The sequence below is a fragment of the Pteropus medius genome, unplaced genomic scaffold (assembly GCF_902729225.1).
Source record: "Pteropus medius unplaced genomic scaffold, Ma_sr-lr_union100, whole genome shotgun sequence".
NCBI classification, from domain to species: domain Eukaryota; kingdom Metazoa; phylum Chordata; class Mammalia; order Chiroptera; family Pteropodidae; genus Pteropus; species Pteropus medius.
Genome location: NW_024351648.1, coordinates 422,719 through 444,608, shown reverse-complemented (window position 1 = coordinate 444,608; position 21,890 = coordinate 422,719). Strand labels below are relative to the sequence as shown.

The following is a 21,890-nucleotide window of genomic DNA, read 5'->3' as shown; positions in this document are numbered from 1 at the left end:
ATAAGGTAGGAAGATCAGCTACACTCAGAATAGAAACACCAGACTTCAACCTTCATCGGTCCAACACCCACTGGGTAAAAATACCAGGAATGCACTGGCAATGTGCTGTCAAGGGGCTGTGCTTAGGCAGCACACGGCCTTGCCCCAAGCTCTCCGGTTTCAAACTCAAGGTCAGAAGCTTCTGATTCGAGGGCTATTTGGGTTTATCCAAGGATCAGAACGGCTGCCAGGGCCTATAAGGAGGAAGAGGGCAACCCAAGCTGTGCTTAGAGGCTTTGTTTGCTTGTTCACCACTGAGTACTGAAGAGACAAGAAAACACTACACCCCTGGTCACCTAATAATTAATCCTGCAGAAAAATGATGCCTCTGAGCTCATGTGGCTACATGCTGCCTAGTTATTCAGTGCTACACAAACCAAAAAATCACTTTCATCGTTTTGTTTGGAAAACATTTTGCCATAACACAGAAAATGTTAAAATTAAGTTAATCATATAACCCAGCTTTTCCAAAAATTGCACTCTAAAATCAGAGCAAAGTGTTCAAGTAACCAAAACAAATCTTCGAGAGAGCCTCTGGCATTTACTGGTGCGATCAATTATTTTATTAGAGTGCACGTCAGCTCTGAGCCAAAAAAAATTAGCACAGAGAAATTGAGTATGTAAAATAAATAGTAACGGTTAATTACTTGTATGCTGTACCTATAAAGCGTTTCTCGCTCTTTAAAATCATTTTCATATTTCTTCCCCTCATAATCACCACTTAAGATGAACAAAATACCTCATTTATAGAAGGCAAAACTGGCCCCAGAGAGAATGTCAGCTGGCTAGGGGCGGTCAAGGAACGACCTGCATCTATCTCCCCAGCTCACAGCTCTGCTTACCAGACCCAGAGCCACCTGAACACAAGGAGAATCACACGTGGGGATCCCCTTTCTCCTTCCAACGACCAAATCTACTCAGAGCCTTAACCCAAAGGTAAGCTTAAATGGCAGGTTTTCATATTTGATATCAGAAAACCGAAGCGTTCGCATTTAATATTCCCATTAATAGAAAACAGTAGGCATGATAAACCTGAGTGGACTCCAGACTACTTATTCCCTAAGAAGAAAAACAATGCATTCTTATTTGATGTGGTATCAAATAATGAGCTAGATCGGAAAGCTCACGGGGCTCGGGGGATAATCATCTTTTTGGAGTGTGCTATTTCTTTTATAATAACCACAGCAGTAAACTATATTTTAAGACAGCTGCTGAAGAGACCCCAGTAACAGCATCCTCACCTGGAAAGGATAGTGCTTGATAGTCAGGTACTCGGCCAGGATGTCCAGCATTCTCACCATCTGAGAGAAGATAAGGACTCTGTTCCCCCTGTCTCGCAGTCTTGTCAACAGTTTATCTAATAGAATCAGCTTCCCACTGCTCCTGATCAGGGACTAAAGATTGAAAAGACATTCCAATCATCATGTGCAAAAGCAAACTTCTATCTGCCCTTAATCTGAGAGTTCATATTTCTTAAAACGTCTGTAAGATTTCTGAAGCCTTCTGCAATCTGGCTGAGAAGACATTCCTGAAATGCTCTTTACCTGTTATCTGTGACACCACACCTTCCAGATTTTTCCTAGGGATGTAACCTTCCTCATCTAGTTTTAAAGCCTCTTGATGCTTCAAGAGTCATCAAGGAGGAAAAGGAGCATTCTGATGAAAACCATCTACAGAAACTAAACTGTCTTGGGAAGTAAGTACAGACAAGGCTAAGAACGCACCAGAAGAACCTCCTGTCCGTTCTCCCTGTCGTTTTCTTCGGGGGGCTTGATCAGGTAACAATGGTTGCAGCATTTTTTGAGTTCCATCACAATATTAAGGAAACCAGATGTGCTGCCTCTTGTTCCTTTGGCAAGAGCCTTGTAATTCCTGGTCAGAATCCATCTGCAAATGAGGGTGGTACTGTTACTAGAGTTAAAGAAACAGAGAGCTGGGGGTGTTCTGTAAAGTACTCACACTGAATCTGAGTCTAATCGGCCCTCTACACTCATCTGTGAATGCGCATGAAACAAGGTGTTCAGAGTAAAACAGTCAATGATGCCACAGAGCTGGAAGCAGCAAAATCCAGGCTGAGAAAAATCTACAGAACACAGACTCGAGTTTCTTCACTCAAAGAATTAACAAAGACATGGGAGAGACACGCCTACCAATCATAACCTATGGAGTTTACTTAGACCCCAACGCAAACAAGCAGAGGTGGGTGTGTGTTTTTGAAAACCAAGAAAATGTAATCACTCACTGGACATTATAAATATGTTAAGAAATTATTGATTTTTTAAAAGCGTGTTACCATGTTAGCATGATACTATGCTTAACTTTATTTTACCTGAAGTATAACTGACATAACATTGGTTTCAGGTGTACAACATAAGAATTCGATATTAGTACATATTGTGAAATGATCGCAATAAGTCTAGTTACCATCCCTCACCATACACAATTTCTTTTACTTGTGATGAGGGCTTTTAATATCTACTCTCTTAGCAACTCTCAAATATGCGATATAGTATTATTAGCTACAGTCACCATGCTGTACATCGCATTCTTGTAACTATTTATAACTCTTAAGTTTGTACCTTTTGACCCCCTTCACCCATCTCTCTTGCCCTCTACCTCCTGATGATGGCAAGCACCAATTTGTTCTCTGTATCTACGAGCTCGGGTTATTATTTTTTAATATTTTATTTGGGGGAGGGGGTTTGCTTAACTCTTAAAAGAGTCTGTATCTCTTAAAAGATATATAGAAATATTTATGATCTGTACCTAGAATATGTTTCAAATGATATGGGGGATGCAAAAGGAAATTTGGATGAACTAAGACTGGCCATGAGTTGATAATTGTTGAAGCTGGGTTATGGGTACGTGACTACACACTATTCTACTTTTGTATGTAGTTGTGAGTTCTAATAAAATTTTTTTTTTAAGTCAAAGTAGTGTTAGGCAAAAGTGTCAGATAGCAATTTCTGAAAATTAAACTCGCTTTTATTGTCATACATTAATTAAGGACAAACAGGAAACAGTCTAAGATTATTAGACCTCGAACTTTAAAAGACTAATTTTTATGATGATACAATTAATTCCCATTATTCCAGACCCAAATTTAAATCATCAAAACTAAAGCCTATGACAAGCACGATACGTGCTACCCTCTGTTCCACACCCACCACATTTTGCCTCTAACGTAATAACCTAAACCAAGTGCACGGGCTGCCTGTGCCCCCTGGAGTGTCAGAAAGGAGTCTTCAGCCTCCAGTGCAGAGCTGGGTGCCCCTCCTTCCGAACCGGCACAGCCTCTGCACGTGCCTCAGTCATTAAACATCATTCTGTTTTAATTATTTGTCTCTAGTCTGTCTTCCCAACTAAGCAACGAGGCTCTGGCAGGAACACGTTCTGTTCATCTTCATGTTCCCAACGTCCGGCAGAATGCCTGGCACGTCACAGAACCTTAAGAGACGAATTCATGGCAGAGATGAACTATATATAAATGTGTGAAATATGCCTGCTTATTCGTGGGGGGTTAGCACTAAGGATATACCTCAGATCACCCACATAATGGAAAGTAGTGTGCGCATTATATTCTCACCCAAATAAAAAAGCGAGAATAATAAAACTTCCTCTGACCATAATAAATTGCCATTTAAATCTGTATTGAGACTTCACTGAGGGGGGGAAAGAAAACGGTTTATCTGTCAACTGTCTATCTCATGGCTTCGTGGTACCGGTCCTAATCACATCCGGACCGAGCTGGGCCAGTAACGTACTTGTAATACTGCTTCTGAAGGGCCGACATCTCCACCCTAAGGATCTGCTCCACTTTGGCAGGAAGAGACTTCTCCACGTCTTTTTTCACTCTCCGGAGAAGAAAAGGCTCTAGCACCTTATGGAGACTCTGGTAGCCATTCTCTCTCCCTTTCCCATGGTCTTCCTCGAAATCTTCCCAGAACTCAAACCTAGAGATGAAGTAGTGTAGAGTTACTTAGTTACAGAGGAGAAAAAAGCATTTTTCCAACAAAAATGTCTTTTAAAGGAACTAAACAGAAAGACATCTGTAAAAAAAAAAAAAAAAGGATCTTCCCTATAAAGATAGATAAAATTTAATAAATCACTAGCTCTTAAATACGAGAGGGGAAGACAAAAATGAAAGGGAAAACCAACTAATTAATTCCATCAGTCCACATGGATAACAGTAGGTTTCTAATTCTGAGACCGGATCTAGAGCTCACAAAATATTTCAGCATATAATGCAATTAGTATGCACATGAACATGTTATTGATATAGTGCAGAAAAATTAATCATAAACTATCCTTTAATAAGCTGCAACTTCTTGGAAAAATAAAATTCAGAGGTAAAAGAATTATTAGTGGCAGTATTATAGCTGTCACTACTCATGGATAAAAGTTATATAATTTCCATCAATAATCTTTATTGTTCATAGATTAAAAAGTTAATAGATTATAATGACAGTACACAAGACTCTATAGGCCCCAAACGAGAAAAGCAAATACAAGTGATACAAACTCAATACTAACAGAACTTAGGAAGACAAATTTTATTAACGAATTTAAAAACTTGTCACCCATAGTAATTCTGCCTGAACTCTATAGGTTAAAGTTAACCATGTTTAAACCTTAATTCAATCATCTTTGGTTCACTAAAAATTTATGGAAGAAATCCAGAATGGGACATTATAGCAAGTTTCTTTCAAAATGAAGGAAATTTATTTCATGAGAATTAAAAAGACATGCTTTGTCTTCCAGCAGAATGTCCACGAAGCGCATGGAAGAATTAGCCCGGTTTCACGTGCAGATTGCAGCTCGGCAGGTGAGAGAGAGCATGCCATTAAACGGGAAGGTGAGCCCCTGCTCCACAGCTGCTCTCTGGCACCTGGTATCTCGGCTCTGCTGAGGCCAGTCGAGTCTCAGAACAAACTCGAGCACCTCAACATCACCCAGAGCCATGTAAGACTCAAAGCGTATGCTCTGATAAGATGAAAAGTCAAGAGACAGCAAATGCCAGCACTGCCGCCAGGCACAATGGCATCAATAGAGTCTGCTGCCACCTCTGAACTCATAAATGGCCAAGCATTTCATCATCAGCTTTAGTTAACATCCCTCAAACTGTTAAACCTTTACCCAAAATGACCAAGTAAAAGAGACAAAAAAGCACACATTATCATAATCAAAAAATTTAGGTCAACTACTGATCCTTCAAAAATTAAAAGGGATTATGAAGAGATACTATAACTTTATGCCAACAAAGTTAGAAAACTTAGAAAGAATGGACAAAATTTTAGAAAGACATAAATTAACAAAACTAAATCAAGAAGAAACAAAAATCTGAATCGATCGGTAACTAAAAACTGAATTAGTAATTAAAAATTTCCCACAAAGGAAAAAATAAAGCCCACACAGCTACACTGGTGAATCCTATCAAATACTTAAAGAAGAAATGACACGAATCTTAACAAGTTCTTTTGGAAAATGGAGGAGAGAACACTCTCTAACTCATGTATCAATACCAGGCAGATAGCGTATGTGGGTGTGTGCGCGTGTGCGCACACACAAGCACACACACACACACACACAGCAGAGACGCAAAAATCTTTAACAAATATTAGCAAACTGAACCCAGCAACACATAACTAAGAATTCTACATCATGACTAAGTCAGATTTATCCCAGGAATGAAAGGCTGGCTTAGTATCTAAAACGTAACTAATGTAACAACCACACTGGTAGAATAAAGAACAAAAACCATATGGTCATCTCAACACAGAAAACAGCATGTGACAAAATCTAACACTCTTTCATTATAAAAACTCTCAAAAACTAGGATAGAAGAAAACTTTCTCAGCCTGATAAAGGGTTACCTACAAAAATTCTATGGCTAACCTCCTACACTCCTGCCATTTCTATTCACCAAGAAGGTTCTAGCCAGTATGTATAAGGCAAGAAATAAAAGTCACTCATTCACACTGGAGAAAAGTTGAACTGCCTTTACTTGAAGAAATAAACAAACAACAACAACAAACAGTGGAAGTAATTTTTGCAAGTTTACAAGATATAAGATCAATATACAAAACTACTATACTGTGAAAATTAGATTAAAAAACTCCACTCAAAATTTGACAAAAGTACAAGATTGACACACTAATAAAACTAAACACTACTGAGAAAAATTACAGAAGATCTAAATAAATGGAGAAAACTTTCCATTATTATGGCTGAGAAGGCTTCATCTTGTTAATTCTCCCTAAATTAATATATAAAATCAACATAATGTCTATCAAAATTTCAGATTATTTTCTTTTCATTTATAAGCTGTTCCTAACATGTATATGGAAATACAAAGGACGTAGAATAGCAAAAATAATTCTGAAAAAGAACAAAACTGGAATTTACACTTTCTCATTTTTAAATAGTACAAAGCTACTATAGTACTTTAGTATTTTTAATAGTACAAGACAGTGTGGCATTGGCTTAAGGACAGAACTATGTTTCAATAGAAAAGAACTGAGAATCCAGATATAGACCCTTAACATTTAAGCTCTCAACTGATTTTCGACAAAGGTACCAAAACGAAAAACAAACAAAGACACTGGGACAGTTTCCAAAATCTCTCTGCAAAAAAAAAAAAAAAAGAACTTAGGCCCTCACACTTACACTATAAACACAAAGTCAAAATGGCACACTGATCTAAATGTAAGAACTAAAACTTCTAGAAAATAAAAAAGGAAGGCTCTATATGACCCTAAGTTAAGCAAATGTCTTATTTTTTTATGGTACTACAGAATAATCTATTCAAAAAATGATAAATTATATTTCATCAAATTAAAAAGCTTTTCCTCTTCAAAAGACAACATTAAGAAATGAAAACACAAGCCACATCGGGACAAAATATTTGTAAATGATATGCTAAGAAATCATTTGGATCTAGAATATGTTTTTAAAAAATTAAAAATCTCTTCAACTCATAAAACAATCCAATTTTAAAATGGGCAAAAGATTTGAACATTTTACCAAAGATATACAAATAGCTAATGAACATGTAAAAAGATGTTCAACATTATTCGTCATTAATGCCAAGTCAAAACCACAATGAGATACTACTACGCACCCACCAGAGTGCCCAGAGTCCAAAAGACTGACAATACACCAAGATGATACAGAAAAATGAGCAAATTCAAACATTTCTGGGAGAAATGTAAAATGGTACAGTCCCTTTGGAAAACAGCCTGGTAGTTTCTTAAGACATTTAGACATTTACTATATACTTTCCAAACAACCGAGCAATTCCACTCCTAAGCATCTAACCAAGACAAATAAAACTCGCGTCCACATAAAGACAGAACAGCCCAAAACTAATGCTATCCAAATGTCCATTAACTGGTGACTCGATAGGAATACAATAAAATATTACTTGATAAACTATGACATAGATGATTCTCAAAGCTATTATGCCAAGTGAAAGAGGCCAAAAACAGAAGACTACTTATTAGGATTCCAGAAAGCTGATTAGTGATTGCCTAATAGAGGAAGAAGCAGAGATTAAGTACAAACAGGCAAGAAAGAACATTTTGGGTGAATAAAATATTGTGAACTTATAATGGTATATTTCATGGTTATATATTTCAATAGGTTGTTTAAAAAAAATTAATAGCACATGGGGGAAGGGACCATTTCTATGTTATTCACTCGGCTATCCCAAATGCCTTGATCAGTTTACAGCACATAGGAGACACTCAAATCTCTTCTGATTTAAAAATATATATTTACATATTTGTGGAGCATTTATCTGTCGATTTCACAACTCTGAACTGTTTACTGCGTGCCCGGTGTTATTGTGAACAATGCAGACCATCGATACACAAACAAGATCTCTGCTACGTTTGAACGCAGAATTTAGTGACAGGAGATGAATGAGGGGGGAAAAAAAGGGAGAAAAAAGAATATAACATAGGGCAGGGACAAGCATGTCAAATAGGCTGCTTTGGGTGAGATGGTCTGAGAAGACCTGTAAAAGGAGGGGGTCATGACAGAAGATCAGGAAGTGACTGGCCAGGCGATGACGAGGAGAAACACACTGCAGACGAACAGTGGCATCGCATGCTGGGGGACATGAAGACGTGGCCAGGGTGCCTGAAGCACAGTGAGCGCTGCAGACAGTGGCTCGAGCCAACACGGCCAGGGGCCAGGCTGAGCAGGGTTTTCCAACTCGGGGTCACTGATGTGATTCCATTTTAAGAAGCATTGAACCACCACTGGATACTGTTAGGTATCATGAAAATGTGCATATCATCTCTCTCATAAAAATCTTTTCAATAAAGACATTCCGCAATTTGTCAGTAAGTTAAAGAGTTGAGTAAGACCTAAAGTTGACACTTGTCATCAAAACTTTGGATTTCAGATATTTCTAACACGCGTCAGATTGTGTACCTTGTGTACTTCATTTCAATTACACTGACTGTCTTCCAAGAACAGTGCAAAGGTCTGACATGTCCTGTTTACTAGTTATTTCCTCAAAGCAGTAACTGATTCAAAAGTTTGGTAGATAAATGGCTTTCCTCCTGAACAGGCTGTCTTCTGTGCCTTCTCCCATTTACCTTGGAACATTTTACCACTTTTCTTCCTGCCTCAGTTAATGCTTTGCTTTCCCCAAATCATGCCCTCAGTTTTCCCTAAAGTCTATTTAAAGAGTTAAACAGCATCGGCGTTTCAGACAGTCTAGCAAATTGTGAAACACACAGGAAGGAGCTTACTTCTCCGGCATAATAAAGTGCAGCAAGGACCAGAGCTCTTTGAGGGAGTTCTGAAGAGGGGTCCCCGTAATCAGGAGCCTATGGTTGGACTTGAAATCAATCAGAGTTTTATACAACAAAGAGTCATCATTCTTCAAACGATGGGCTTCATCCACTCCCAGAAACGCCCAGTTAATACTGCCCAGCACAGTCTAAAGTAAAAACAAAACAGAACGAGCCACCAGGTCAGAAGAGAACCCAAAAGTACTTTCAAGTGTTTATTATCTCTGTACAAATACCATCACAGAAACATTTATCCTTCACTGACTTCAAGTGTATTAGGACTCTTCTGTTTATGCTGTTGGTTGCCAGATTGGTGTCTACTCAAAAGAGCACGTCCTCATCTAAAAGGTATGGGAGCAGGGGATCTCTTATGCCAGGTATTGCTGCGTGCCCCAAAGCAAGAATACAAAAATTGGCATGCTGGGCAAAAACAACACAAAAACAAAAAATCTCGTGACTTTGCGGTCTCGCCTTAATTATAGTTCTTCTCTGCCTGTTCTCCACCCCACCCTTGAAACGTAGAAACACCAAGAGCCAGCAAACTGAACGTGTTCATACTTATTATCACCAGCGGGATCACCTGCCACATCCATTTCTTAGTAACTGGAGAAAGGAGAGAATTTAAAGAGCTTCATTTTTCTCTTTTCTCACAGAGGCCATCCACATCACCTGCCCTAGAGAAAATGCCTTAATGGTATGCTGGCAAATGCCTGAGATGGTGCTCAAGTCTAGTGTCCAGTAACTGACTAGCATCTCAGGAAGGTACTGGACTCAACAACCTTTTGTCCTGTTTAGTTTAATTGGACTAAGCTACCTACAATCCCCTTCAACTGTAAGGTTCTGTTGTTTTTTTTAATCTATAACCTTAATATTCTTTGTAGATTTTTTGTTTGTTCGTTTGCTTGTTCTAAAGAAATAAACAACAACAAAAATAACATGGCCAGTGTGGGGTACAGACTCCACCATTTCAACAAGTCACACTACAAAAGTTAGCCTTTAAGCTACCGGTTACACACCTTGTCTTTTAAGAGAATCTCATATGTTGTTATAAGTGCATTGAACTTCAACCTTTTGGTCTGAGAATGAATCCATTCATATTCCCGTATCTGTAAGAGAAAATGGCAATTAATAAGATACAATTTCTATTTTTTACCTTTCTATATCACTAGCAAGTCTTGTGACAGATGCAACTGAAACATGCCAAATAAAAAATAAATCTGATTAGAATTTAACGAACACCTTATACATTCTAAATTGACCTAAGCAACCATATTATAGAGTAGTAGAGTTAGAATTAAAAGCTCTTATCACTGGGCAGCAAAAACTTTACTGCTAGAATTCAAATAAACTGGTGCTCCCCCCAACCCCTAAAACCAACACATTTCATTAAAACAACAACAACAACAACACAGATTTAACTGGTAATTAAACCTTGGTGACTTGAATTTATCTACGGATCTCGCAGAATGAGAATTATCTTAAGGAAATATATTTGATTATTCTTCGAGCAGGGCAATACTTTTATTAATAAGTAAAACAACTTCCAACCTCTGGCTTAATCAGAAATTTCGCTGATCACAGAGCAAAAAGATGTGTCCCTCAAGAAAAAGCAGAGGGAGGCTTATGCGATGAAAATACACTTTAACGGGAGTGAAAATCATGCTGCTGTGACGGAACATGGAAACTAACACACTCATGCTGAGGTGTAAGTGGACACCCGGCCAGCACAACGGCCCACGACACAGCTCCTACAGTCTGTGGCCAAGGAAGGAACTGGGGAACAGGACTAGGGGTACACGCAGGTGATCTCCACCAAGTGGGAAGACAGAACAAAGAAAAGGAGTATTGGAGACAGCAAAGAAAGTGTCCCTGACCCCATGATTTTTCAGAGTTCACCCTCTGTCTTCACCAGTGAACATAATGCTTAAAGCCATTATACATAATCTAGAAAGGTTTTTTTTTTTAAAGGTTAAAAAATGGATTCATAAAGCTAAGAACATGCTTAGAAATTCAAAATTAGGGTAATGAAATCTGCCAATGTTTGGGTTAGACAATGACAATATTTAATAAAAATAAATTTGAATTAGCATGATATAATTAGAATGTATCTCTCAAAGGTTTGAGGATTCATGATTATCTTGCTCTTACTTACAATTACTTCCCCAGAAACACTTTAAGATGCAGGGGTGAAAGCAGAGAGTCTGGGGCCAGACACCTCTCTGTCCCAACCCCACATCCTAGCTGGCCTGGGGACAAGCGTTAAACTCCGAGTCAGTATCTTCATCAGGGGGTTGCAGAGAACACCATCTACTTCGAAGACTACCATGAGGCTCACAGGTAGTATACATAAAGCACCCGGCACAGGGCCTGGCACATAATGGGTGTTTAATCCTTTTCCCATTTAGGAAAAAAAGTGCAGCTTACTACCAGCATTCATTTAACATCACACGTGGGAATGCTATGTTTTCTAAGATTTGACATTCTCAGCGAATGAAAATTACTGTATTTTGTAAATGGAACTACATAACCACTACAAAAAAACAGAATGCAATAAACAGAACGATGTCATTTGTTTCCAAAGACCATCGCCATACTAGATCGATGTGAAAATAATAATAGAAGACATTTCGTGGCAAACTTTGGGAGTGAGGTTACGACGGTCATCTGCGTGTTACCTCAGGGTCAATGCTGCAGCCACAACGGCTGCTGGAGAACATTCTCGGGGCAAACAGGAAATGGGTCAAAAACTTAATCTTTATCAAGCAGTGATCTGCCAATCAAAAATAAACCTAAGTCCTGTGTTCCAAATTCCTGATGCAAAAGTTAAGTGTGATAACAGACAGATCATTCTCGTTCCTGCAGCCCAGGAACGGCTCGCTGTCCTCTCCCTTTCCTGTCTTCTGTGATACAACCTCACCATTTTAAAAGGCTCGGAAGAAAGCTCTCGATCACGTTTAGTAACAGCTCTCTGCTCAAACAGCCAAAGTGATGTTAACATTCTGTAAGGTATTAACTCCACCTTATAATCCTTTCTAAAGTGGTCTTGGAAGTACAGAGGACAGAGAGGAAAAACTTAACACGGCAACCCAACTAAGATTCCCACTCCTATTGCCATTTCCTTTCTTTAACAGTAAGCACGTGCTTTAAAAAAATAGCTGCGTTGCATTTCTGTGATACGTAAATCTCCCAACAGCGGGGGTAGAGCACAGTGTCAGAATCATAATTTTACTAAAAACTACAGTGGCTTTAGGTCAATTTCCAAAATACATTTATAACACAGATTCTATCCCAATTCTTTTATTTACACACCGTATTTCTGCTCATCAGGTCACCTATGTAAACCACTACGTTAATCTCTGGTGCCCAGATTTCAAACTCCCTCTGCCATGAGGTGAGGGTGGATAAAGGGACGACTATAAGAAAGGGGCCATACAGCTGGTGTTGGTGGAACAGGTAGGAGAGGAATGATATGGTCTGGATGGTCTTTCCTAGGCCCATTTCATCGGCAAGGATTACACTGTTACTTCTGCAGAAAGAAAAAAAAAATAAGAACAAACAAACAAACATTAGTTCACATACAAAAAAGTAGGTGCACGTAGAGCATTAACACCGACGTCTCAGGATGTCACCACGCGAGGCTGCTTATGAGCCTCGACTGTTCATTTCCTCTCGACTGCAATTAAATCTCCTACCTAAGAAGAAAGTAAAAGCTATATACAGCAGAATAACAAGTGATCTAAGCACAATAAAGGTTTGGATTACTAAGACGGCCTATTCAGACTCTGTACTTTGCATTCTGGTCTTGCACATCTGCCCCTTGTAACAGAGAAGGCAAGTTTTGTTATATTGGTGTACACAGCACATGACCTTGGGGGTCCATCCAGACAGAAAGCAGGGTCAGACAGACTGGCTGGCCCCACTGCTGGTGAACCATACCGCCTGACAGTCATGTGCCTTGGCCTGAATTACCCACCTGCTCCAACGCGTGCCCCTGGGGTGTTCGACACTACATACAGCACTATGCTGCAGCACAGAAGTCGCATGAAACACGCTACAGTCTGCAGCAGCTTTCTGAAGCCCGCTCCAGACCCACTAAATCAGAACATCTGAAAACAGGCTCAGGACCGTGTATTTTTAATTGGCATTCCTGGATATTGATGCAGGTGTGTTTCCTGCACCACACTTTGAGAAACATGGCTCTAGCGGATGAGCTGGATTTCAACAGGATACAAACAGGAAGAGGACTGTGCAGATATTAGAAAAAAAATTAAAGAAATGGCCAGAGTTAGGAAAGTATGTTCAGGAAACAGAAAACAGCCCATTTGGCAGGAAATTAGGAAAACGTGTATGACATAAGGTTGCAAACATTAAAGGTTCTTGAAAGTTGGGCCACTGGAGGTTTACACATATATAACATATGCTTAAATCAGGGAACCACAGAGAACTGGAAGTAATCTACAAGACAGCTTAACTGATCAGAAAAATAAGATTTTTAATTCACCAAGAAGAGATCACAATTTTTAAAATGCATTCTGTTCTACACAGAATGGCTAGTTTTACGGAGGAAGTACAGCGAAGAACAAGGCGGCATGTACCTGGGGGAGGGAGAATAAGGAGGCCATGTTCTACCAGGCTCAGGCACATTTAATTTCACGTACTGTTCAGACACTGCATATTCCCGAGTGATCCCTCCTATTTCGCTCCCCTTTCCTCGCCAATGGGGAGAAAACGGTGGATTTCTCCAACATCTCCTCTCCCTAGCAAACTGCTACTGTCCGTACACGCACAGTAAAGCAGATCCGAAATGACTTGCTTGTTTTCTGAAATTAGACCAATGCTACCAATGTTCCATTTCTTTTTTTTTTTTTTCCCAAGATAAAAGTGGTTTTGTTACAAAAGTGAGGATAATTTCACAGGTTCCACCTTCCTCTATGTGAGAAGCCTGCGCAGCAATCTCAGGTGAGAGAGGGGGTGGGAACCTCACTACTCTTCCCAGTCCCATAGGAATGAAGCTGGGGTTTCCCTGGCCTAGAAACAAAACGCATGGGAAAAAGACATTTTCTTTTCTTCCAAGAATAACTCCTTCCACACCAAACACTGGGGCATGTTATTTTGCTACTTAGACTCCTGAATAACATATTCTGACACAGGCCTCTGACTATGACAAATTACCCTCAGATAACTAAATAAAGTACAGTTTTCTCTCAGTATATGAGTGGGACTGGTTCCAGGACTCCTGTGGATACCAAAATCTGAGGATGCTCAAGTCCCTTATGTAAAATGTCACAGTATCTGCACGTAACCTAGCCACATTCTCCCATATACTTTGAGTCATCTCTAGATTATTTACGATACCTAATATGGTATAAATGCTATGCAAATAGTTATACTGTGTTGCTCAGGGAATAATGTTGAGAAAAAAGCCTATAAATGTTTACTACAAATGCAACCATAGTACATGTCAGCCGTTATGTAACTTTTTTCCCCAAATATTTTTGATCTGCAGTTGGCTGGATCTGAGGATGTGGGATCTGCAGATACGGAGGGCTGACTATACTGTCTTCAGGTTAAAATGTTTCACACTTACATAAAAACTCCCAGAGGGGACTCCTGAATTATGTAACTGTTTCATTTCCACTATATATGGTAGAAAGAAGTAATTCTTTGTGTGTAACAATAAAGAAGTCAAAAACGGTAAAGATGACTCCAAACATATTTTTCTACCTACTTGCACCAGGAATGAGCAAGCCAGTTGAGACCTTCTAGCTGATAGTCACGGAGCTCCAGATTCTCCCCTCCCAAATATGCCGGCTGTTTCTTTAAAGCCACAAATCGTGGTCTCTGCTTCAGGGCCTGAAAAACAAAACGTAACAAAGCCCGGGGCCTGGAGAAAACTTTCTTCCTGTTTCTATGTTACAATGCTAGCCACCATTTATGTGCTCGGCAGCAAAACAAAAATTCAAGTTTCACATCACCAACCCCACCCCACCCCACCTGCTTCCATCGAGGTCCATATTCCCAAACCAGATTGCATCTGGAAATTTTTAGTGAACTTGCCCCTTTCCAAAGTCTGTGAACATCATTAAATGGCACGTCCGTTACCTCATCTCTACTGTATGGCAGTGAGTCTCCTATTTTCGTCTTGATGGTCTTACTCAACACTACAAAGGCGATGCTTCTGGGAAAATCTGTATACGCTAAATGCAGCGAAACTTCACCATTGTAAAGTCTGAAATGCAGTCCACCTACCTTGAAACCCCAACTGCATGAATTTGGTTTTCTGAAGGAAAGAACGTTTATAACCCTAAAGGTGTCAAGAATAACAGGCTAGTAAGGCCAAGTCTCCATGGTTTGCACAAAACATGGATACTGTGGCCGCATTAAGTTTGCGAAACAATGGATTAAAAAGTTGTATAAACTCCATTACTAGTGACCTTTTCAAAGTCTAACATGCTTGTGTATACTGTGCATTTATGGGAGAAGTTCATTTAGGAATACTTCCCAAAGTTTTCTGGCCACAGAAGTCCCTGCTGCTAGTTCCTTTGTCCTCACGCATCATCCTGGCTGGACTTCTGGCTTTGATAACTGCTTGCCCTGGAGTTTCCTACACACTGCCTTTAGAGGAAGCTTTCCAAACAAAACACTCTGTCCATCTTGCTGCTCTAATTCAGTATGGAAAGCACATCAATACCCACAGGATAAAATCAAAATATTCCACTAGGTATTCCGGACATACACGCCTTAACCTAGGTGTACTGATCAACATCGCCTCCCTCTCTACCAACCCCAAGGTCTCGAAGTCCTCCTACCTACGTGAGAGGAACATCTTCTTCTTGATAGATTTCACAGAGGACAACGCCCTGGGCCTTGCTGTCTGTCTACCCAGCACCGATCCAGTCCCCAAGGACCAGGGCAGCTCAAGGACCACAACTTCCTCATTAAAACCCCTTCAGTCATTCCTGGAGCTCAGTGACTTCCACCTCTGTACTTCTCTGACCACAGTCTTTATCATACTCACTGACCCTCAATGACACATTACTTTTCACATAGAGGTTTGTTTGGTGCCATGAACTTGCATGTCAACTTCTCAGAGGCAGAGCCCATGTCTTACATATACTTTCATTACTGAGGACCCAAAGACACCACATTACGCATGGAAGGAATTCCAACCAAGGAGACCAACCAACCTAGCAAATAAAAGGGCAGATATATTGGTTTCTAACTCCAGAAACACTCCCCTTTCCCATCACTTCACTTTAAAGTGTTTAAATTCTTTCAAGTATTCTCTACCATATTCCTAATCAGGTATATCTAATTCTGTAAATTGCAAGATTTAAGGAGTCGGCAAAGCCATCGCACAACTCGTCCTCTCTCATTATTTTTCTCTGGTGTCAAGGTTAAGCGATCTCTCACTTCCACGATGGGAACTACCATTTCCTCTTGGGATATTTACTGTTCCCGAGAGCTGTGTGACCAGCACTCCATATCAATACATCTTCCCCCTGAAAATAACAAAGGCAGCCATCACCGCACCTTACACTCTCTTGTCGGGATGGTTTTTGAGTTGTTCCGACTATGGAAGCTATCAATGCAGCTCTGGAATTTCTTTCCAATCAAGGCTTCGTCTTCCCAGCTACACTCTGAATAGGGCAGCCCCATCCATTTGCATAGATATTCAGGTTCATTTGAAGGTGCCGGCTTCCGACTGTGAGCTATTTCATATATAAATATATACAGGTCAGCAACAATCCGTTCGGTTTTACATATAACTAATGAAATGCCATGCGGCCAAATTGTAAATATTCTGGAAAACACAAACTGCTCTTAAATGCTAAACGTAAACAAGATCTCTTGCTTACCTGGAAAATCCGTTTGACCCAGTGTAGATTTGCTTGTCTTCATAGCTACACAAATGGAAAACAAGATGGATCAGTTATCACCATAACCAAGAAGAGTGACATTTGAGGTCCTGTGAATAAGATTATTCACTCTACTACCTCGCGTCTTAAAAAGAAGAAACGGCCTTGTCCCCACAGCCCTGTCTAGTTATCACCCCATTTCCACAACAAAACTCGCCAGGACTGCCGTTTTCACTCACGGTTCCCCCATTCTCCCTTGAAGCCACCCTCACCAGGCCTGCACCCCTACCATGCCATGATCCACTTTCAACGCCACACACACTGCCGGATTCAAGGATCAAGAGTCAAGTCCTCACCGATCCGTCCCGGGCCACGTGCATCGCCTGCCTTGCAGAACACGCTCTCTCGGCTCCGGGATCTCGCGGTCTTTTCTCGTCTCCTTTACTGATTTGGCTTCCAGAAGCTAGAATGCTCTCAGATTTCCTACTCTCACCATGTATGTTATCTCTGATGATCTCACTGAATCTTAGACTTTACATACTTCCTATGTATTGATGAATTGCCAAGTGTAAATCTCCAGCTCAGACTAAAAGTTCTAACCAGCCAGACTCACGTGTGCTGCCACCTTCACAACGCTCTCCATCTAGATGGCTAAAAAGTGTATCGGACTAAATCTCGTTTCCGCTCTGAAAATCAGCTCTTCCTTCACACTTTGTTTCCATAAATGGGACCTTTATTCTCCTATTTCCTCAGGTCAAAAGTCTTGGCATCATCTTTGACATCTCTCTCATTCCCCCACAACCAAATTTACCAGAAAACCTCATTAGCCTTTCCTTCAAAATAAATCTAGACATCTGTCTATTCTCAGGAAGTAAACCTATAAAATGAACTATTTACATCAGTCCCAAAAGCAAAGCCCTTATTCCTGGAGCTCAAACACCACTAAAATAAGTGTCCACGTACTCACCTATTACTCTTTCTACGATCTGATACTGTTTGTTCAACTCCGAGGCCAGCTCTTGTTGGCAGTTGAAATATTCCACATCTTCAGGAGAAACTTTCCCTAACCTGTAGAGAAGAGAGAAGTACACATTCATCACCTTTGGAGGTTCATACACGTCCATCAGAGTAAAGTCAGAGGCAGGAAAGGAATCATGTCTTTACTTCTACCTATCCTTTTAGTAATCCTTTAAAAGTAATTAGAGATTTTACAAAAACATACACTTTTAGGAAATGCTGATAGCCTTGGACCCAAGACACACCACTTGCTCTCCTATCTCATGTGGCCTATTAAAAAATATCTAAAAAGTAACTATTCTGTGTGATAAACTCATATATCTAAACAGACCATGACAATAAAACTTCCAGATTTAAAAGAGTATTTTTTTAAAAAAATATATATATACGTATCTATCTATCTATATATAAATATGTATATATATACACACACATACATACACACACACACACACATATATATATATGGGCTTTAAGAGTGACTAAAATGTGGTTTTGGAAAAATAATTAACACCAAACCTTTATAAAAGGACAACAGCAGCAACTTCAAATTAGCTATTACTACACTTCTGAGAATTTTAAACTTCTATGCTTTTTGACCTACCCATCTTGCAGATACATATTTTCATTTTTGACTCAAAGGGAAAATATGTGATTTAGGAAAAAATGTGAAAAAGTGGCACATTTTGCACAGTGACTGAAAAGGAATTAGAACCCATCTGTCCCTATTCACGACACAATAACCTGATCCTGTTACACTGAAGGTGTGTGTCTAGGGTTGGACCTCCCTTCCCTCAGGCTGTAGACATATATTTTTTTAATCCGTGATGGAAAATGTACCATTGCTTAATTTCATCCTCTTTCTTCTTGAAGTTCTCGAGTTTTTTCAGGCCCTTCACTTTCTGTTGCTGTAAGGATTCTTCACTCTCCCAAGTGCTATGGATGTAAGACCAACCCTTCCACTTGATGAGGTACTGCACTTCGCCTTCATCCTTTTCGGAGTCAAAGTCACCACTGGGGTCTCCATTAGCTTCAATCGCATATACAGTAGTAGAAGCTCCAGTGGCTACAAAAGGATTCAGTATTTAATAAACTTTAAAAAGTATATCAAACCAGACACTGAAGAGTTTCCCAAGTATGAACTGTCTAAAGAATCTCTTTTTAGATAAAGCACCAAAATTCTTTAACTTGTAAGTAGTAGAAATCCACAAATATGGAATACACGAGATTGATAATTTCAAATATTTTCAAAATGCAAACCCAATTTTTATGCTTTAAAATGTATTCCAAAATTTGCTAGTGAAATCAAAGAAATCTTTGTGTCCAAACACAATAAAAATGGAACGGCAACATCCTTTTGTTTTGATCCCTACTAACATAGAAAACAAAACCACTCCCCCAGGAATATTAAAAATAAGGTGAAGAAAAAATTCCCCCACCAATTGCCCATCCACCTAAAGTGCTGTTAACCCTCAACCTCAAGTAAGGCTGGATGAAAAAAGGAGACAAAGAAAAAGGAATTAGGTGTTATTTCGCCATCTCCTCCATGGAAAGATTAAAGAAGCTGAGTTATGAGATCTCTCATTTTAAACACAAAAAACTATTCACTATCGCCCAATAGGTATTTAACCAGCTTCATACTTTTCACAAGGAGAATGAGAAACAATTAGCTAAAGGTTTATTTGCTTAATGTCAATAAGCAAGAACCTCTCTACAATGCTGCTTTTTAAGATACTAACACAAACTTACTAGTTTAATTTTGAAATCTCAAAGACATATTAAAACACATCCCTGTATTTTCAGCTCTGAAACATGAAGACTGGGTCAGAAAACATCCCCCTTTCACAACAAATACGGGCATGAACTGAAATTCATCATTTCAGAGTTAAAACACATAAAACGTAGGCCTTACTGGGCAGACATAGTAGTAATTTGCTTCTCAAAAACACACACCTCCTTTCTTCCCGAGCCTTGAATCTAAGACCTTTTCGATGGTTTCACTATTATCCTGCTGCTCATCAGCTCCTTCCCCAGTCATTTCAATGAGGTCATCCGAGTCAGTCTCGAAGTCATCGTCTTCTTTGTAACTGTGTGAGAAACAATGCTAAGTCAATGAGAAACTATCTTTTCAGAACTCAGTGGTGCCATCCATCACACCACCAGAATAACGAACCATATCCTTTCGGCTCCAACAATGCTGTCTTACAGATCAGCCACATATAAAGTGGGCCCGAAGTTCATTTTTTCTACTCGGTGTATTATTAATACATGTTCATAAAAAATGGCTGGAAGGCTAACTCATATTTCGAAATAAAGAGAGACTATATTTATAATGATTTGTGTAAAGATATAGAAAACTACAAGGACACACCTGTGTTTTTGCTTTTTAGTCAGGTCATTACTATATAAATAACAACTACAAAGAAAGAAAATGCATAATGAATTTAAAAAGTTGCTACTCTTATGCAAAAGAGAAGCAATATTTCTAAGACTAAATGTTTCAGCCCTGTATTATTTTGTCTTCCAATAACATGAATATGAAATTTAAGTATTTTCAAACTATTGAGAACCTCAATAAACACATTTCCCTGGTAGTAAAATATTCGAATGTAACCTTCCACCATATATTAATGACAAATGGTTTGGGAGTCACACGAGGAAAACACACTTCTCGATAGATACCGTACACTTCCAGGAGGAAAAGGCGCTATCTCTATATCAGCTTACTCAAAGCCCAGTCTGAGCTTGGGAATTATTCACTGGACCGCTTATTAGTATCTCCAGGACTCAGTTGCACCATCTCTAAGTAGACCAAAAGAAGCCTGCACGTCTTCTAGAAGAAAACTAAATGCCCTTTGATGCACATAAAGTACAATGTTAATTTTTGCATGTACCTATATTCCTTTATTTCATTTTCTAGTAATGCTTCATATGCTATCAGTAAGTTTAATGAATTATACCCAAATGTCAATATATACGCTGGACTTAAGAATTTATCTGATTCAGAGAGCAATTCCGAAGAATACAACCCAACATCTCTCTTAAAAAAACATGTTATGAAAATGACATCACTAAGCTACCCCGACAGGACATGAACTTGAAGCAGCTCTCTTAAGAGGAACGAAGGCTTGAAATAAGCTATTGCCACTCTTTCCATACTCCCCTTGGCCAATGCCATTCTTTTCTGCAAGAACACGGACCAGATTTCCAGATACCACCTCAGGACATAGGTTATCATTTTTGCCTATCAGATGCATAATCCTGGACTGAGAAGAGTCCTAACTAACCACAAAATCACCCTCACGCTAACGAAAAACTTCTGGGGCTCCACCCACCTAACGTTTTTAGCCGCTCTGCGACGAGTCTGCCTCTTGGGGGCTTCGTCATCTTCATCGTCATCATCGGAAGACTCTTGCTTTTTTTTCTTCCCACGCTGAGTTTTAGGCTGCTTTTTAACACGAGGTTTGGGCACTGTTCTAAAATGAGAAGACACAAAAAATGGCAGTTTCTCCTCTGTCATTTGGTGTCAACTTCTAATCTACGTTAACTGTATTTCCCAGAGAAGAAGTACATGCATACTTAGTTTAACCAGGAAGATGGCAGAAGGTATATTCCTAGATCCTGTTCCCTGAGATTCTAATTCACTAGAATTCTGTTTTCAGCATGAAAGTGATTCTAATGCCGATAATCCTCAGTCATTACTAGGAGAGTCAGTGAGTTCTGAGGCAACAGTTCTCGACTGTTCCTCAGGCTCGCCTGACATAAAAGTGCACATGCGGCATGCTGTTGACAGCATCCCTGTGGTGAGAAATCTGGAAATATGTCAAACTTGCAAATGTAACGATTTTACTTCAGAGAATTGATCTTACACCAGTTGAGGCATACCAAGGTATTCACTGTAATATTATTTGTACTAACAAAAGATTAATAATGAAAGATTAGAAAAACTCTAAATATTCATTAACTGTGAACTAGTTCGAGACAATACTATGGAGCCATAAAAAAAAGGGGAGCCTTCCATATACTGACATGGAAAGATTTATAAGATAATTAAAGAAAAATGTACGGAAAGGTGTATGGAATGCCATCATCTGTGTCAAGGGAAGAAGCACAAGCATTAACCACACATATCGTTTTCTTACTGTGCATAAAATGTACCCAGAACACTTGA

The 21,890-nt window shown here is 39.4% G+C and overlaps 1 protein-coding gene across 18 annotated transcripts in view; it reads right to left on the bottom strand.

The window, feature by feature from the left end:
* Window positions 1-21,890, bottom strand: part of CHD2 (chromodomain helicase DNA binding protein 2) — an 89,721-nt gene that overhangs the window by 39,591 nt on the left and 28,240 nt on the right. For 16 of the 18 annotated variants that reach the window (XR_005648917.1, XR_005648915.1, XR_005648916.1 and 13 more), the window contains 13 exons: window positions 21,055-21,195; window positions 19,673-19,806; window positions 18,560-18,785; window positions 17,670-17,770; window positions 16,703-16,747; window positions 16,377-16,555; window positions 14,572-14,696; window positions 12,153-12,369; window positions 9,860-9,949; window positions 8,802-8,992; window positions 3,804-3,992; window positions 1,764-1,926; window positions 1,281-1,433 (listed from right to left, as the gene is read on the bottom strand). Coding sequence is in view for 14 of the 18 variants with exons in the window: in XM_039844016.1 (XP_039699950.1) it covers window positions 1,281-1,433; window positions 1,764-1,926; window positions 3,804-3,992; window positions 8,802-8,992; window positions 9,860-9,949; window positions 12,153-12,369; window positions 14,572-14,696; window positions 16,377-16,555; window positions 16,703-16,747; window positions 17,670-17,770; window positions 18,560-18,785; window positions 19,673-19,806; window positions 21,055-21,195 (1,954 nt within the window). In the remaining 4 variants the exon portion in view is untranslated. Of the gene's footprint in view, window positions 1-1,280; window positions 1,434-1,763; window positions 1,927-3,803; window positions 3,993-8,801; window positions 8,993-9,859; window positions 9,950-12,152; window positions 12,370-14,567; window positions 14,697-16,376; window positions 16,556-16,702; window positions 16,748-17,669; window positions 17,771-18,559; window positions 18,786-19,672; window positions 19,807-21,054; window positions 21,196-21,890 lie in introns of those variants that run through there. The other 2 variants (XM_039844032.1, XM_039844031.1) reach the window with 1 other exon arrangement.